General features: G+C 37.3%; 1 protein-coding gene across 1 annotated transcript in view; it reads right to left on the bottom strand.

Annotated features, from left to right (window-relative positions):
• TET2 (tet methylcytosine dioxygenase 2) overlaps positions 1-19469 on the bottom strand; it is a 143973-nt gene that overhangs the window by 4874 nt on the left and 119630 nt on the right. The window contains exons 9-10 of the mRNA XM_082606896.1: positions 11372-11509; positions 1857-2211 (exon numbers count right to left, since the gene is read on the bottom strand). Coding sequence (XP_082463022.1) covers positions 1857-2211; positions 11372-11509 — 493 coding nt within the window. The remainder of the gene's footprint in view (positions 1-1856; positions 2212-11371; positions 11510-19469) is intronic.

The raw sequence follows: 19469 nt of genomic DNA on the forward strand, positions 1-19469 counted from the left end.
CACAGCTCTCTAATCACTGTCTGGCACAATTTTTTGTGTCTAGAGCATTAGAAATAAAATGGCAGAGCACACAGCAGTACATTTTGGTAAATGGTGAAAAATGTAATAAAACATCCAAAAGCCATTCCATTGAGAGCATCGTGTTCTCTGGAGCTTCTGCGCATTTGATCAAGCCACACTCTCTACTTGAAGTGCCCTGCCCCCTCCTCCCCATCTCCCTGCCCTTCCTTGACATAGTTATCACTTCCTCAAGGAAGCCGTCTATAAACCCAACTTCTAGTGCTTTTGTAATACTTTGTCATAGCCACTGCAAACATCAGTCAGATAAAGCAACAGTCATAATGTACTGGAATTATCCATTTTTAGTCCCCTCCTCACCTCACTGCAAAGTAGTCCCTTGAGGGAAAGGACCATGTCTTATTTTACTTTATTTCTCCATTGCCTGGCATGCAATCAAATATGTTAAATAGGTAATGTAGCAAAAAATTTGTTATGGAAGATTCAGCAATGTTATGAGTAAAAGAATGACATTCATTTAAATACCCAAAGCACCTTATACAATTGGCAAACCCTATTTCATTAGCGTGCTTTCCAGGAAGGAAATTTACACAGTTGTAGATACAACTTTAAAGGAACTTACAGCTTTGTAAATGAAACTTTTAAAAGTCATACTTCTGTTTCATGACCACACTTAAAAGAAAGAGTAATATGAGATGAGAACAGATAAATGGAGCCGCAGTGGCAGTCCTGAGAACTGAAACAATCACTGCAGAGGCCAGTTAGAAGGAACTAGACACAAAGTTCTAACTGATTGTACTTTATAGCTAACTTAAAAGAGATATCAGGGAGTGGATAGGATTTACTTCTCTTAGTGTAAGTCAACCAATCAACAAATATCTATTAAACATCTTTGACATATTATTCTAAATTACTTAGTTTTATCCCTGAGCTTCAAAATCAATCAGTAGGGAGATTTGACCTTGTGAAGCAAAGACGGTTGGTTCTAAGCAGAGCATTACACTAATGCAAAAGATATGCATTTTTCTTTTGTTAATGGCTAGGCCAATACCATCTCTGAAATTTGGATATGGACATCACATTGTATGATTTCTCTTTTTAGAGTATTAACTGTAGATAAAGCAAGAAACAGAATATCCACTATCATTGATAAATAATGCTCTATTGCTACTACTACAGATGTGATCTATTTTGATGGGTAAAAGCTTTTTAAGAGCTATATGTGGATTCCCCTCGTAAACCTCAGACTCAACATGGCTAAAGAAAGGTATCTTATTCTCCTGCCCTTCCCTCATAAATCTTATTTTCAAACTTACCTCAATAAATAGTACTGTTTTAATTATCTAGGCTTATAACTTGGGAGTCATCCTTAAATATTTTTTCTCCTTCATTCTAATGGTTTGTCACTAACGTATTGATAATCATTTTGGAAGAATTTGCTTCTGTCATCTTATGCTATATCTTCATTGCTACCACCAAAACTCAAGCTCTTATTACTTCACTCTTGGTTTACTGCATCAATCTCCAAACTATTAGTTCCTCTACCTCTAATTTGGCTTGTCTGTCGTTGATGGATTAACACCAATTTCACCATATCACTTACCATAAAACTTTGCCATTTATTATAGAATAAAATCCAAACTTCTCCCTCACACTGGGGCTGATGCCACACCTCACTACCATCTCCAAGAACAAAGCCTGGGCCTTGCTACTTTAGAGAAAATTCCAGTACAGAACTAAGACCATGATTGAACATAATCTTCCAAAGTTAACAATGTTCATTTTTAAAATAAGTGTCACGTAACACATATATCTACAATGCTTCACATTAAATTTACCTGCCAACTGTTTCACCTGGCTTCCATTTTCGATCTGTTTTGTACGAGAGGAGGCTGACTTTTCCTTTTCGTTCTTATTTGTGCTGTTCTCCAAAGAGGAAAGCTTTTCAGCTGCAGCTTTCTTGGCTTCTAGTTTCCTCTGTCGGCATGTCTTGACTGGCTCTGCTAACATCCTGACTTTCCGTCGAAAAGAACTCAGTACCTGAATGGCACCATTTCGTTTTTTCTCCTCCTGAGCTTCTACACTCCCAAACTCATCCACATCAGAGACTTTGTAGAGAGGCAGAACATGGAGCTGCTCATCCTCAGGTTTTCCTCCAATTTCTCGATTGTCTTCTCTAGTGAGGGTGCATACCTGGTAGGGAAATAAGACAGCACAGACTCAGTTTCAGTCCAGATGACAGCTGGTATATGTGTGCATGTGTTTTCCCTTCACAGTATTTAGATTTGTGGTGCTGGCCTACTGGACCAGATTGGTTTGTTACCATAAAGCCATGATTGTCTGTTATTAATGAAAATTGCATCAAGATGTACATCAAGATAAACAAGTTCATGTTGACTTTTTTTTTTTTGGAATCTATCAGGAACTGTTACCTGCAGTGACCCTGTTCTTCACATACATTTCTGACTAAGGGAAGAAGCTTCAAAAAGAAGCTACAAGTTTCCTCTACCAAATGACTTCTTCTGCTTTTGTTAACATCACATTCGCCTCATCTCATACTTTGTACACAAAGAGATTTCACATCTTTCCTCACAGCTAACTCTCCTTAACTGTGTTTAAGAAATTTCCACAGGATACCAAAGTGAAATCTAAATAATGTAAAATTGAAGATTTGATTGATACAGGTAATATGTAAGTTAACACTGCTTCTACCTTTCTTTTCCCTCCTCTGTACTTTATGAAATCTAATTTATTGTTTCTCTTCTCAGTCATTTCTCTTCTGAAAAGAAAAAAAAAAGCTACTTCTGCTGCTTTGATAATTTGATAGTACTTTTTTTCTTTTGTTGGCCACAATCACATTGGCTTTGATGAAAGAGTGTTGGTTTTAAAATACTAGCTTTTAGTATTTAGTGTTTTTAATTAATGGAGAAAATGCGACCACAGTTATTTAAAACCCAAGGTAATACAAAATCATTGAAAGATACTCTTGAAAGGAATGTGATGATTATATTAGATTTACCTTTATAAATAAGTTTAACATGCAATGGTATTAAAATGAGCGTTTCACTTTGTACACATAAGTCTTCCCAAATCCTTGCCTCTGAGCACTTGTCATCTTTTCCCACAATTTATCCCTACTCGCTTCTACCTCTCTAGTGCTGCTTTCCATTTCACCTCACAGAACCTGTGACCTATCAGAGACAAATTCCCCTTCATTCAAAAACTTTCTCATCCTCTGCCCACTCTCCATCACCTTGCTGGAGAAAAACCTGGTTATCTTCAAGACCTACTATAGCTCCAGCTATCATTTATTTCTTCTACTTCCCAGAATCTAGCAGAGGCTCCAAATAATGAGCAGGTGTTCGATACCTGATGAGTGACGGTGTTAGATATTGTGGATGATAAGTCTCATGTTTGGTCTCCTGAATCAGAAATCAGCAAACTAGGGCCTGTGGCCAAACTGCCTTGCAGCCTGTTTCTGTATGGCCAGTGAACTAAGAATGTATTTTCTGCATTTTTTTTTTATTTATTTATTTTTTTCTTTTTGCGGTAAGCGGGCCTCTCACTGTTGTGGCCTCTCCCGCTGCGGAGCACAGGCTCCGGACGCGCAGGCCCAGCGGCCGTGGCTCACGGGCCCAGCCGCTCCGCGGCACATGGGATCCTCCCAGACCGGGGCACGAACCCGCATCCCCTGCATCGGCAGGCGGACTCTCAACCACTGCGCCACCAGGGAGGCCCCTATTTTTTGCATTTTTTAAAGAACTTTTTATTGAAAAAATCCCAAACAAAGAATATGACAGAGATCCTACGTGGCCTGCAAAGCTTTTAACAGAAAACTTTTCCAGCCCCTGCTCTAGACCATTAATCCAATACCTTCGTTTCTCAACAAAAATTTCACACCAGACTCCTCGAATTAATTCCACTACTGCCTACTATCTCTCTGAATTCTTTTCTACACTATAATTTAACTATAGTGCCTGCCTTCTATTTTCCATGTTAGGTCTCATTGGTCATCTTCCTCAATTACACCTGTATCCACGTTGATAACTCATTAGGTTGATTAATTTATAGTTTCTGTACTTGAGCTTTTTCATTCTTTTTTTTTTGTTTGTTTCTCATCAGACTTTATTATTTTTTTTTTACAAATTTAATCAGTTATACATATACATATGTTTCCATATCCCCTCCCTTTTGCGTCTCCCTCCCACCCTCCCTATCCCACCCCTCCAGGCAGTCACAAAGCACCAAGCTGATCTCCCTGTGCTATGCGGCTGCTTCCCACTAGCTATCTACCTTACGTTTGGTAGTGTATATATGTCCATGCCGCTCTTTCACTTTGTCACAGCTTACCCTTCCCCCTCCCCATATCCTCAAGTCCATTCTCTAGTACGTCTGTGTCTTTATTCCTGTCTTACCCCTATGTTCTTCATGACATTTTTTTTTCTTAAATTCCATATATATGTGTTAGCATACAGTATTTGTCTTTCTCTTTCTGACCTACTTCACTCTGTATGACAGACTCTAGGTCTATCCACCTCATTACAAATAGCTCAATTTCATTTCTTTTTATGGCTGAGTAATATTCCATTGTATATATGTGCCACATCTTCTTTATCCATTCATCCGATGATGGACACTTAGGTTGTTTCCATCTCCGGGCTATTGTAAATAGGGCTGCTATGAACATTTTGGTACATGTCTCTTTTTGAATTATGGTTTTCTCAGGGTATATGCCCAGTAGTGGGATTGCTGGGTCATATGGTAGTTCTATTTGTAGTTTTTTAAGGAACCTCCATACCGTTCTCCATAGTGGCTGTACCAATTCACATTCCCACCAGCAGTGCAAGAGTGTTCCCTTTTTTCCACACCCTCTCCAGCATTTATTGTTTCTAGATTTTTTGATGATGGCCATTCTGACTGGTGTGAGATGATATCTCATTGTAGTTTTGATTTGCATTTCTCTAATGAGTAAAGATGTTGAGCATCCTTTCATGTGTTTGTTGGCAGTCTGTATATCTTCTGTGGAGAAATGTCTATTTAGGTCTTCTGCCCATTTTTGGATTGGGTTGTTTGTTTTTTTGTTATTGAGCTGCATGAGCTGCTTATAAATTTTGGAGATTAATCCTTTGTCAGTTGCTTCATTTGCAAATATTTTCTCCCATTCTGAGGGTTGTCTTTTGGTCTTGTTTATGGTTTCCTTTGCTGTGCAAAAGCTTTGAAGTTTCATTAGGTCCCATGTGTTTATTTTTGTCTTTATTTCCATTTCTCTAGGAGGTGGGTCAAAAAGGATCTTGCTGTGATTCATGTCATAGAGTGTTCTGCCTATGTTTTCCTCTAAGAGTTTGATAGTGTCTGGCCTTACATTTAGGTCTTTAATCCATTTTTGTGTATGGTGTTAGGGAGTGATCTAATCTCATACTTTTACATGTCCCTGTCCAGTTTTCCCAGCACCACTTATTGAAGAGACTGTCCTTTCTCCACTGTACATTCCTGCCTCCTTTATCAAAGATAAGGTGACCATATGTCCGTGGGTTTAACTCTGGGCTTTCTATCCTGTTCCATTGATCTATCTTTCTGTTTTTGTGCCAGTACCATACTGTCTTGATTACTGTAGCTTTGTAGTATAGTCTGAAGTCAGGGAGCCTGATTCCTCCAGCTCCATTTTTCGTTCTCAAGATTGCTTTGGCTATTCGGGGTCTTTTGTGTTTCCATACAAATTGTGAATTTTTTTGTTCTAGTTCTGTGAAAAATGCCAGTGGTAGTTTGATAGGGATTGCATTGAATCTGTAGATTGCTTTGGGTAGTAGAGTCATTTTCACAATGTTGATTCTTCCAATCCAAGAACATGGTACATCTCTCCATCTATTTGTATCATCTTTAATTTCTTTCATCAGTGTCTTATAATTGTCTGCATACAGGTGTTTTGTCTCCTTAGGTAGGTTTATTCCTAGATATTTTATTCTTTTTGTTGCAATGGTAAATGGAAGTGTTTCCTTGATTTCACTTTCAGATTTTTCATCATTAGTATATAGAAATGCCAGAGATTTCTGTGCATTAATTTTGTATCCTGCAACTTGACCAAATTCATTGATTAACTTTAGTAGTTTTCTGGTAGCATCTTTAGGATTCTCTATGTATAGTATCATGTCATCTGCAAACAGTGACAGCTTTACTTCTTCTTTTCCGATTTGGATTCCTTTTATTTCCCTTTCTTCTCTGATTGCTGTGGCTAAAACTTCCAAAACTAGGTTGAATAAGAGTGGTGAGAGTGGGCAACCTTGTCTTGTTCCTGATCTTAGTGGAAATGGTTTCAGTTTTTCACCATTGAGGACGATGCTGGCTGTGGGTTTGTCCTATATGGCCTTTATTATGTTGAGGAAAGTTCCCTCTATGCCTACTTTCTGCAGGGTTTTTATCATAAATGGGTGTTGAATTTTGTCGAAAGCTTTCTCTGCATCTATTGAGATGATCATATGGTTTTTCTCCTTCAGTTTGTTAATATGGTGTATCACGTTGATTGATTTGCGTATATTGAAGAATCCTTGCATTCCTGGAATAAACCCCACTTGATCATGGTGTATGATCCTTTTAATGTGCTGTTGGATTCTGTTTGCTAGTATTTTGTTGAGGATTTTTGCATCTATGTTCATCAGTGATATTGGCCTGTAGTTTTCTTTCTTTGTGACATCCTTGCCTGGTTTTGGTATCAAGGTGATGGTGGCCTCGTAGAATGAGTTTGGGAGTGTTCCTCCCTCTGCTATATTTTGGAAGAGTTTCAGAAGGATAGGTGTTAGCTCTTCTCTAAATGCTTGATAGAATTCGCCTGTGAAGCCATCTGGTCCTGGGCTTTTGTTTGTTGGAAGATTTTTTATCACAGTTTCAATTTCAGTGCTTGTGATTGGTCTGTTCATATTTTCTATTTCTTCCTGATTCAGTCTTGGCAGGTTGTGCATTTCTAAGAATTTGTCCATTTCTTCCAGGTTGTCCATTTTATTGGCATAGAGTTGCTTATAGTAATCTCTCATGATCTTTTGTATTTCTGCAGTGTCAGTTGTTACTTCTCCTTTTTCATTTCTAATTGTATTGATTTGAGTCTTCTCCCTTCTTTTCTTGATGAGTCTGGCTAATGGTTTGTCAATTTTGTTTATCTTCTCAAAGAACCAGCTTTTAGTTTGGTTGCTCTTTGCTATCGTTTCCTTCATTTTTTTTTCATTTATTTCTGATCTGATCTTTATGATTTCTTTCCTTCTGCTAACTTTGGGGGTCTTTTGTTCTTCTTTCTCTAATTGCTTTAGGTGCAGGGTCAGGTTGTTTACTCGAGATGTTTCCTGTTTCTTAAGGTGGGATTGTATTGCTATAAACTTCCCCCTTAGAACTGCTTTTGCTGCATCCCATAGGTTTTGGGTCATCGTGTCTCCATTGTCATTTGTTTCTAGGTATTTTTTAATTTCCTCTTTGATTTCTTCAGTGATCACTTCGTTATTGAGTAGTGTATTGTTTAGCCTCCATGTGTTTGTATTTTTTACAGATCTTTTCCTGTAATTGATGTCTAGTCTCATAGCATTGTGGTCGGAAAAGATACTTGATACAATTTCAATTTTCTTAAATTTACCAAGGCTTGATTTGTGACCCAAGATATGATCTATCCTGGAGAATGTTCCATGAGCACTTGAGAAAAATGTGTATTCTGTTGTTTTTGGATGGAATGTCCTATAAATATCAACTAAGTCCATCTTGTTTAATGTATCATTTAAAGCTTGGGTTTCCTTATTTATTTTCATTTTGGATGATCTGTCCATTGGTGAAAGTGGGGTGTTAAAGTCCCCTACTATGATTGTGTTACTGTGGATTTCCCCTTTTATGGCTGTTAGTATTTGCCTTATGTATTGAGGTGCTCCTATGTTGGGTGCATAAATATTTACAATTGTTATATCTTCTTCTTGGATCGATCCCTTTATCATTATGTAGTGTCCTTCTTTGTCTCTTCTAATAGTCTTTATTTTAAAGTCTATTTTGTCTGATATAAGAATTGCTACTCCAGCTTTCTTTTGATTTCCATTTGCATGGAATATCTTTTTCCATCCCCTTATTACTTTCAATCTGTATGTGTCTCTAGGTCTGAAGTGGGTCTCTTGTAGACAGCATATATATGGGTCTTGTTTTTGTATCCATTCAGCCACTCTGTGTCTTTTGGTGGGAGCATTTAGTCCATTTACATTTAAGGTAATTATTGATATGTATGTTCCTATTCCCATTTCCTTAATTGCTTTGGGTTCGTTATTGTAGGTATATTCCTTCTGTTGTGTTTCTTGCCTAGAGAAGTTCCTTTAGCATTTGTTGTAAAGCTGGTTTGGTGGTGCTGAACTCTCTCAGCTTTTGCTTGTCTGTAAACGTTTTAATTTCTCCATCAAATCTGAATGAGATCCTTGCTGGGTAGAGTAATCTTGGTTGCAGGTTTTTCTCCTTCATCACTTTAATTATGTCCTGCCACTCCCTTCTGGCTTGTAGAGTTTCTGCTGAGAGATCAGCTGTTAACCTGATGGGGATTCCCTTGTGTGTTATTTGTTGTTTTTCCCTTGCTGCTTTTAATATGATTTCTTTGTGTTTAATTTTTGACAGTTTGATTAATATGTGTCTTGGCGTATTTCTCCTTGGATTTATTCTGTATGGGACTCTCTGTGCCTCCTGGACTTGATTAACTATTTCCTTTCCCATATTAGGGAAGTTTTCAACTATAATCTCTTCAAATATTTTCTCAGTCCCTTTCTTTTTCTCTTCTTCTTCTGGAACCCCTATAATTCGAATGTTGGTGCGTTTAATGTTGTCCCAGAGGTCTCTGAGACTGTCCTCTGTTCTTTTCATTCTTTTTTCTTTATTTTGCTCTGCAGCAGTTATTTCCACTATTTTATCTTCCACCTCACTTATCCGTTCTTCTGCCTCAGTTATTCTGCTATTGATCCCATCTAGAGTATTTTTTATTTCATGTATTGTGTTTTTAATCGATGCTTGATTCATCTTTAGTTCTTCTAGGTCCTTGTTAACTGTTTCTTGCATTTTGTCTATTCTATTTCCAAGATTTTGGATCTGGGAAATAGAATCTTGGATCATCTTTACCATCATTATTCTGAATTCTTTTTCAGGTAGACTGCCTATTACCTCTTCATTTGTTAGATCTGGTGGGTTTTTATCTTGCTCCTTCTCCTGCTGTGTGTTTTTCTGTCTTCTCATTTTGCTTATGTTACTGTGTTTGGGGTCTCCTTTTTGCAGGCTGCAGGTTCGTAGTTCCCGTTGTTTTTGGTGTCTGTCCCCAGTGGCTAAGGTTGGTTTAGTGGGTTGTGTAGGCTTCCTGGTGGAGGGAACCAGTGCCTGTGTTCTGGTGGATGAGGCTGGATCTTGTCTTTCTGGTGGGCAGGTCCATGTCTGGTGGTGTGTTTTGGGGTGTCTGCAGACTTTTTATGAGTTTAGGCCACCTCTCTGCTAATGGGTGGCGTTGTGTTCCTGTCTTGCTAGTTGTTTGGCTTAGGGTGTCCAGCACTGTAGCTTGCTGGTCGTTGAGTGAAGCTGGGTGCTGGTGTTGAGATGGAGATCTCTGGAAGATTTTTGCCGTTTGATATTATGTGGAGCTGGCAGGTCTCTTGTGGACCAGTGTCCTGAAGTTGGCTCTCCCACCTCAGAGGCACAGCACTGACTCCGGGCTCCTCAATTTGGGATGATGTGTTGTCTATTCATGTATTCCACAGATGCAGGGTACATCAAGTTGATTGTGGAGCTTTAATCCGCTGCTTCTGAGGCTGCTGGGAGAGGTTTCCCTTTCTCTTCTTTGTTCTCACAGCTCCTGGGTCTCAGCTTTGGATTTGGCCCCGCCTCTGCGTGTAGGTCGCCGGAGGGCGTCTGTTCTTCGCTCAGACAGGACAGGGTTAAAGGAGCAGCCTCTTCGGGGACTCTGGCTCACTCAGGCCGGGCGGGAGGGAGGGGCACGGAGTGCGGGGCGAGCCTGCAGCGGCAGAGGTCGGCGTGATGTTGCACCAGCCCGAGGCGCGCCGTGCGTTCTCCCAGGGAAGCCGCCCCTGGATCCCGGGACCCCGGCAGTGGCGGGCTGCACAGGCTCCCGGAAGGGCGGTGTGGGCAGTGACCTGCGCTCGCACACAGGCTTCTTGGCGGCGGCAGCAGCAGCCCCAGCGTCCCACGCCCGTCTCTGGGCTCCGCGCTTTCAGTCGCGACTCGCGCCCGTCTGTGGAGCCCCTTTAAACAGCGCTCTTAATCCCCTCTCCTCGCGCACCAGGAAACCAAGAGGGAAGAAAAAGTCTCTTGCCTCTTCGGCAGCTCCAGAGTTTTCCCGGACTCCCTGCCGGCTAGCTGTGGCACATTAGCCCCCTTCAGGCTGAGTTCTCGCCGCCAGCCCCAGTCCTCTCCCTGCGCTCCGACCGAAGCCCGAGCCTCAGCTTCCAGCGCTGCACGCCCGGCGGGCGAGCAGACAAGCCTCTCGGGCTGGTGAGTGCCGCTCGGCACCGATCCTCTGTGTGGGGATCTCTCCGCTTTGCTCTACCCAGGTATGTGGGGGGTTTCTTGCCTTTTGGGAGGTCTGGGGTCTTCTGCCAGCGTTCAGTAGGTGTTCTGTAGGAGTTGTTCCACGTGTAGCTGTATTTCTGGTGTATCCGTGGGGAGGAAGGTGATCTCTGCGTCTTACTCTTCCGCCATCTTACCCGGAAGTCTCTGAGCTTTTTCATTCTTTATCTCCACTCTGAGTCATCTCTTTAGGTGCAAGGCCACACCCTGGGTTTTGATGGTATGCAACATTGCTCCCCCCAAGACGGATCCATTTTCTCCCCTTACCTAAGCCTTCAAATACAAGGACCAATCCATTTTACCCACTGTAGTATGTAGTTACAATGGGTTCTTTTGCACTTTGAACCTTCTGTAGTAGTTGGTGTGACATCGATGATGCATTTTTCATTTATACTTTTCTCTGCAAGCTGGACTGGTACCTTAGCTCATATGTGGCTTTTTGCTTAACTGATTATAACCTACTAGATATCTGACAGTGAATTTTGAAAGAAGTTTTTTGGGCACCTGATTGTAGCTGGCGAGGCTTAGTCACTGGTTTAGATTAGCACCAAGAATTTCCATGATTTTCACATGCTTGTCAATACAGTTTTCCACTAATGTGACATGCCAACCTGTTATGAGAGTACTAGTTATGCAAAACAATGTCACCTTGCAATAGCAATCATTCATGAAAACACTGTTCTCTGCAGGGACACCGGCAGAAAACATATTACTCTAAATGCTGCTAACTTCCAGTCCTCTACTCTTCAACAGGACATGCTGCTAAGCTCTCCTCAGCACCACTTACCAATGTGCTGCCATTCTGCATGTTGTGCAAGTCTCTATGGGCATGAGCACAGAAGTCCAAACATGCAGTGACCCCTGAGAATGGACGGCCTTCCTTCAGACCCAGACGGCACTCTGGTGCTCTGTGTTCATATTCAATCTGAAAAATAGAAGCGAGTGTGTGACTGGGGAAGTACTTAGGCATTTCAAATTTTTAGGCACACATTTGACAAAAAAGTACAAGACCTGTGTACTGAGCAGGTCAAAAAGGTTCCTTAGTATTATATTTTATATCCCCAAATACAATGGAATGACACAAAATAGAGCAAATGCCTTTACACAGTAAAGTTATTTAATAGTGTTACTGAGACATAATTGACTTACACTTTAAATATATGCTGTTTATTGTACTATATGATTATATATATATATATACACACACATACATATACATACATGAAACCACTACCACAATCAAAATAATGTACATATCTATCATTCCCAAAAGTTTCCTCACGCCTCTTTATAATTCATGCTTCCCACTTTGTTCCCAGGCAACTACTGATCTGCTTTCTGTCACTAGAGATTATTGTAGTTTGCATTTTCTAGAATTTTACATAAATAAATCCATTTTGAGTTGATTTTAACATAGGGTGTGAGATTAAGAGTCAAAGAATTTTTTTCCATATGGATATCCAACTGTTTAAACACTGCTGGGTAAAAAGTTTACACTTATCTCATTGAACTGCCTTTGTTGAAAATCAATTGACCATACATGTTGAACCTATTTCCAGACTCTCTATTCTGATCTTTTGTTATGTAATGGTGTGCTGGTGTGTGTGTGTATGTATGTGTGTATATGCTAATAATCAACTGTCTTGATTACTAGTAAATGTGGATTTGTAGTAAATCTTGAAATCAGGGAGTATAGGTATTCAAATTGTTCTTTAAAAAAAAAGTTTGATTATTATAGGTTCTCTACATTTCAATTTATTTTAGAATCACCTTGTCAATTCCTTCAGAACACCTGGTGACATTTTGATAGGTCATGTACTGAATCCATTGATTAACTTGGGGAAAACTGAAATCTTAATAATACTTAGTCTTGTGATCCATGAACATGGTATATCATTCCAGTTATTTAGGTCTTTTATAATTTCTCTCAGAAATGTTTTGTAGCTTTCAGTGCACAGGTCTTGTACATTTTTGTCAGATATATATTAAGAATTTCATATTTTTGATGCTATTTTAATTGTTATTGGTTTTCATTTCAATTTTTAATGGTTTATTGCTAGTATACAGAAATACAATCGATTTTTGTATTTTGCAACTGTGCTAAACCATTTATTAGTTCTAGGAGGTTTTTTGGTAGACTCTTTGGGACTTTCCACACACATGTTGTCTGCAAATAAGGATAGTTTTATTTCTTCATATTCAATCTGTATCCTTTTTATTTTCTTTTTCTTGCCTATTGCATGGTCTAAAATTTCCAGTTAGATGTTAAATAGAATAAGATACAAGGATATATTATACAGCACAAGGAATATAGCCAACATTTTATAATAATTATAAATGGAGTATAATCTTTAACAATTGAGAATCATTATGTTGTACATGCAAAACATATAATATTGTAAATAAACTATACCTCAATTAAAAAAATTAGGTTGCCACAAAAAGCTTGCTGGCAAGATGAGAACTATTCTTGAAAACATCCCTTGAATTTTCTTAAGAAAACATTCATTTGATAAAGAGTAAAAAGTATTTATTTTTATTATTGTATGACAATTGTATATTAAATTTATGTTTATAAATATGGCACAGAGAATATCTTCAACAAATAGTAAAACCTACTTGAGAAGTTAAAAAAAAATGTTAACTAGAAGTGGTGAGAATGGACATGCTTTTCTTGTTCCCAATGTATAATGTGTTTTAAAAAATTTTTTAGCTTTCCATTTACTGAGTTTTCACAGATGGCAAAGCCTACCTTAGGTAATAGGCATGATCCCATCACAATAAAATAGCATTAAAAAGTTTCATGTCACAAAACGGAGCAAGGAAATTACAGTTCCACCTAGCTGAGCAAGTTAAGGAATGAAATGCTTCTTTAACTTGCTGCTTTACCATAAAAACACTAAACAGTTTAGTACTTTCACCATTATGTGTGATGTTAGTTTTAGGTTTTTCATCTATGCCCTTTATCAGGCTGAGAAAGTTTCCTTCTATAGATGTTAAATTTTGTCAAATGCTTTTTCTCTATCTATTGAGATAGTTTTCCCCATTATGTTGGTTAATACGGTGAATCACATTGATTGATCTTTGAGTGTTAAATGAACCAGCTGCTCCTGAAATAAACTCCATTTGATCATAATATATTATCCCTTTTACACATCGTTGGATGTATTTAGATGAAATTTTGTTAAGAATTTTCACATCAGTATTCATGAACATCATTGGACTTTATTTTTTCTTTAATGCCCTTGTCTGATTTTAGTACCAGGATATTTCCAGCCTCACAGAATGAGTTGGGAAGTATTTACTCCTTTGCTACTGTCTAGAAGAGTTTCCATTGAACTATTCTTCCTTTCTTAAATAATGAGTGAAATTTGGAAGGGAAATCATCTGGGCCTGGAGTTTTCTTTTTGGGAAAGTTTTTAATTACAAATTCAAATTTTTAATAGATATAGAACTATTCATGGTATTTTTTCTTTAGTAAGCTTCGGTAATTTGTGTCTTTCAAGGACTTTGCCCATTTCATCTAAGTCATTTAATTTATTTTCATAAAGTTTTAATAATGTTTTCATTATTATTCTTTTACTGTCTGTAGGATATGTAATGGTGTCTCATCTTTAATTCTTGATATTGACAATTTGTACCTTCTCATTTTTTCTTGAACAAATTGACTAAAAGTATTAGCTTTTGATTTCACTGATATATTCTGTTTTCTGTATTCTATTTCATTGATTTCTGTTCTTACCTTTAGTTTTTCCTTCCTTCTGCCTTTTATATGGCTAAAATCGCTCTTTTTCCAAGCTTCATAGGATATAAACATAGATCATTGATTTGAGACTTTATATAACATTTCTGATATAAATGTTCAATGCTATAAATCTTTCTCTAAGTAAGCTTCATAGCTGCATCCCATAAATTTCAATGTCACCTCTTCATTTCATTCAGTTTGAAATACTTTCTCCCTTGTGATTTATTCTTTGGCCCATAGGTCATTTAGAAATAAGTTGCTAAGTTTCCAGATATTTAGGGATTTTGTAGGTATCCTTCTGGTACAGATTTTCAATTTAATTTCATTGTGATCAGAGAACATATTTTGTGGCTTTTAAATTTATCAATACTTGTTTCATGACCCAGAATATAAACTATCTTGGTAAATCATCCTTGTATATTTGAAAATAATGTTAATTTTGTCATTGCATGGGGAGTTCTATACATAACATCAATTTCGTTAAAAGTGTTGTTCAAGTCTTCTGTCCCCTTACTAATTTTCTGTCTACTTGTTCTAATGGTTTGAGAGAGATATATTGAAAACTGACTGTATCTGTAGCTTTGTTTTTTTTAGTTGTATCAGTTTTTGTTTAATAAAATTTAAAACTATTATTAGATGCATAGTTAGGATTATCATATTCTCTTGCTAAACTGACCTTTTTATCATTATAAAATGATCCTCTTTATAATATTCTTTGCTATGAAATCTACTTTGCTATTAACATCACTCCAGCTTTCTCTTGGTTGACATTAGCATGGTATTTCTTGGTTCTTGCTTTTTTAAATATCACAATTGTTCTTTACCAATGTGATTATTCAATATAACAAGCTCTGCCTTTTAACTGGAAGTGTTAAAAAAATTTACATTTAATGTGGATTTTGATATGGCTGGGATTAAATATACCATTTGCTATTTGTTTTGTATTTGTTTTAGCTTTCTTTTAGTTCCATATTTTAAAATATGTTTTGGGATAAATTCCATTCTCATCTCTTTACTGGGGGATTAGTTATACATTTCTTGTTAGTGGCTGCCTGCTTTAAGGTTTACAGTGTAGTGTACAACCTATATTCAAGTAATATACCATTCCATCCATATATAACATAAGAATCTTACAACAGTATACTTCCAATCCCCAAGCCTCTGTGCTACTTTTACATGTTATAAACCTTAAATTACATTTTTAATGTATTTTAAAATAACTATCTTGTAAAGAAATTTTTTAAAGAAGGGGAAAAAGTCCTTTTACTTGCATATCTACTATTTATGATGTTTTCATTCCTTTTTGCCAATCCAGATTTCTATCATATCATTTTTCTTTCTATCAGAGGGCTTCCTTTAACATTTTTGAAGTTTTAGTCTGCCGGTGGTAGTAAATTATTTATTTCAGCTTTTGTATGCCTGAAAAAAAAAACCTTTATTTATTTATTTATTTTTTGGTACGTGGGCCTCTCACTGTTGTGGCCTCTCCCGTTGCGGAGCACAGGCTCCGGACGTGCAGGCTCAGCGGCCATGGCTCATGGGCCCAACCACTCCGCGGCATGTGGGATCTTCCCGGACCGGGACATGAACCTGTGTCCCCTGCATCGGCAGGCGGACTCTCAACCACTGCGCCACCAGGGAAGCCCCAAAAATCTTTATTTTTGCCTTCACTTTTGAGAGTTGTTTTTACTGGTTATGGATTTCTAGATTGATAGTCTTTTTTTTTTCTTTCTGTACTTTAAGGATGTTTTTCCTCTTTTTTCTTGCATCTTTCTCAGACTTTAAGTCTTATGTGTCTATTATCCATTTTTTCCCTATAAGTAATGTCTTTTTTCCCCCATCTACTTTTCACATTTTCTCTTAATCACTTTAAGCAAATTGATTTTAATGTGATTTTATATAGTTTCTTCATATCTCCCCCCCACCCCCCACCATTTGGGGCTTGCTGAGCTTCTGGGATCAATGGGTTTATAGTTTTGAACAAATTTGAAAAATAATTGGCCATTATATTTAAAAATATTTTTCTGTCCTCCTTTTGGGACTCTAATTACACATATATTAGTGTAATAATATTGTGCGATGCTGTGATCTAGTTAGCTTTATTCTGTTCCTTGAATAAAAATGTATACAAAATCTAGCTGGTCCTTAGACTCATGCCATCTCATAAGAAATACCATGCAGGGATTACTGGAAATTTATCTCTATGTCTGGAAGACAGTTCTAAGTGCATGGCTTTCTGATGGTGTAAATCTGTGCTGTTCAATACGGCAGCTACTAGCCACATGTAGCAATTTAAATTTAAATTAATTAAAATGAAAAGTTCATTAACTCAATTGCACTAACCACATATCAAGTGTTCAGTAACCACATGTGGCCAGTAACTACCGTTCTGAACAGTGTAGACAGAAAATATTTCCATTGTCAAAGAAAGTTTTCTTGGTTTAAAATGTCATCTCTACACATGATGAAAGCACATGATTTTGAGATTTGAGCCTGCTAATTCAGTCCTAAAGTTTAATGGTAAGATAACCATAGAAAAGATAGAGAAATATAACTCTACTGATAGACATAAAGGCTATTTAAGTTAAGAAAACCTATATTCTAATTCCATGGAGCTGACAGAAGAAATGCTGTGAAGACCCAATGAAGCTTAACTTCAGCAATAGGACTTTATGAAATCAAGGAACAAAGCAAAGAAGAACATTCATATATGAGAAATAAAGGTACTATATTCAGTTGGGGGAAGGAGGCAAATACTAAATAGTAGACTTCCACAGCACCTATAACCTTGATGTGTTATGTATACTGTAGGAAAAGATCACATGGCTGTTTTCTGGGGTCTCTAAACCATGTTAAAACATATGGATAAACTTTCCAGTAGTACCTACCATGCAATATAAAAAACACCTTATTCATTCTTCGCCATTAGTTGATTTAGTTTATATAGACATTACATTTATTTTTTAATGTATGAATGTATGTATTTAAATTTTATTTTATTGTGGTAAGAACACTTAACATGAGAGCTACACTTTTAACAAATTTTTAAATGTACGTTATCATTGAGTATAGGTACGATTGTACAGCAGATCTGTAGACCTTATTCATCTTGCTTAACTGAAACTTCATGCCAATTGTTTAGTATATCTATCTACACATTTACTCATATACAAATATTAAAACACATCTAAGGAATTATACCTAATCATCTTGTTATAACTTAAAAACTTGGGGGTACCTTCATATTTTAGATATTCCAGGTTCAGGAAATGCATAAAATACTCCAAACAAAAAGTAATAGTGTAGAATATAAATGCTTAGATAATCAAGTTTGTATGACAGTCTATAATAGGAATCAAAGGAGTAAGAACATCAATGCTTGTTCTTCTGTCCCTTTCCCCAGTTAAAGCCATTTGATTAATATCCCCTATAAAAAATTCACTCAACAGAAAATCGCCAAACTTGAAATCTAGCAACACAGACTCAATTTATTTTCTTTTTATAGCTTGATTTATTATTTTGCTCACCAGAATTATTTTACAACGGTAGCAAACCATTCCTTATACTTTTCTGTGACACTGATTAAAATAGGTAAGGTTGTAAAAATAACAGTATTAATCCCACTGTTATTAATAGCATTTAAAATAATTTTCATAGACATTAACATATATCTAAATATCTAGGTTGTGACATAGAACAACTTATAAAGAGACAGTCATTATTGAAGTTGCCTCCTTTGCTCCCACTTAAAAAGAAAAAAAAGAAGAATTGAGGTTTGGGGAAAACATTAAAGTCTACAATGGAAACAAGAATAGCTAAATTGTTGACTAGAATTGGTGCCCTGTCTCTGCTATGTAGACTAATCTAGTCCCCTTAGAGTCTTTAACATTATTAAGTAAATGACAATGTTTGCAAAATGTGTCACACTTCACGCTTTCCCGTATCCATGCTGCTGTGTACTCTGCTCTGAATACCTTCTCATCGCCTCAAGCTTTCCTCCATCTATCAAGCTTCCTCTTAAATCTTTAACCTCTCCTATTCCATTGCTCCTACCCCCAGTCCTTCCTTCACTGGTTTCCCTTCCCCCACTCACCCCTAAAATGTTAAATATTAAAATCATTAGCCCCTTCTCCTCTTTGTAATCTTCACTCTGAAAAATTGTATTTACTACTAACTACTTCCTGCATTTTGATAACTCCCAAATCACAGTGCTAACCTGGATTTTTCTCCCGATTTTTCTTTTAATTATCCTAGAAGTATGTCAAACCTAGCATGTCCAAAATGAAATTTGTCATCTTCTCCTTATCTCCTCCAAACTTACTTTTCCCCACTGATTCCTAATACTAATAGAACCACCTGTCCAAGCCAGAAATTTGGTGGACCCTCAAATTCTCTCTTTTGCTCATTCTCAAATCTGATTGGTCACTAAGTTTATAAGTTCCACCAAATATTTCACATACTTATTTCATTTTCTCTATCACTACTGCTATTTCATTAAATCAGGACCTTAACGTCTCTTGCCCAGTGATTGCAATAGCTTACTTCTCTAATTTAATCTTCTATAATCTAAGCTGTACTTCATTTATTTGGCTTGAGTGACCTTTTCAAGTTAAATCACTTCACCCTCACCGTCCCCAATATACACTTAGAACATCCCAGTGGTAGGCCTCTTACCTATATGATAAAGTTCAAAGATCTTTGTATGGCCTCCAAGGCCATTTGTGACCTTACATCTCTACTTTCAGGGAGAACCTTTTTGTTCCTTCAGAAATGTGCATACTTCCAGCACAGCTGTTATCATGTTTTTCTATAGCTGGCATTTTACGTATCTCTGTCTCCTCTAAGGAAGGAGTTCTGTAAAGACAGAGAATCTGCACTGCTCATCTTAATGTCCACAGTGACTAAACACAGCATCTGGTTCATAACAGGCTTTCACTTAGTGTTTTTGCTGTTGATGTTATTGAAACAGTGTAGACTTTACGGTCTTTTGCCTCCTTCACGAGCATTTCTGAACAAATCACCTGGCCTTCCATATAGGTATAACCGAGCACACACTTAGAAAATAGGAAAGGAAAAAGAAAAGGGAAAAATCTAGCAAAATCTGACATATCTCGACACATGTATATACACTTATAAAGTA

Source organism: Mesoplodon mirus (genome assembly GCF_964341445.2).
Source record: "Mesoplodon mirus genome assembly, chromosome: 2".
NCBI classification, from domain to species: Eukaryota; Metazoa; Chordata; class Mammalia; order Artiodactyla; family Ziphiidae; genus Mesoplodon; species Mesoplodon mirus.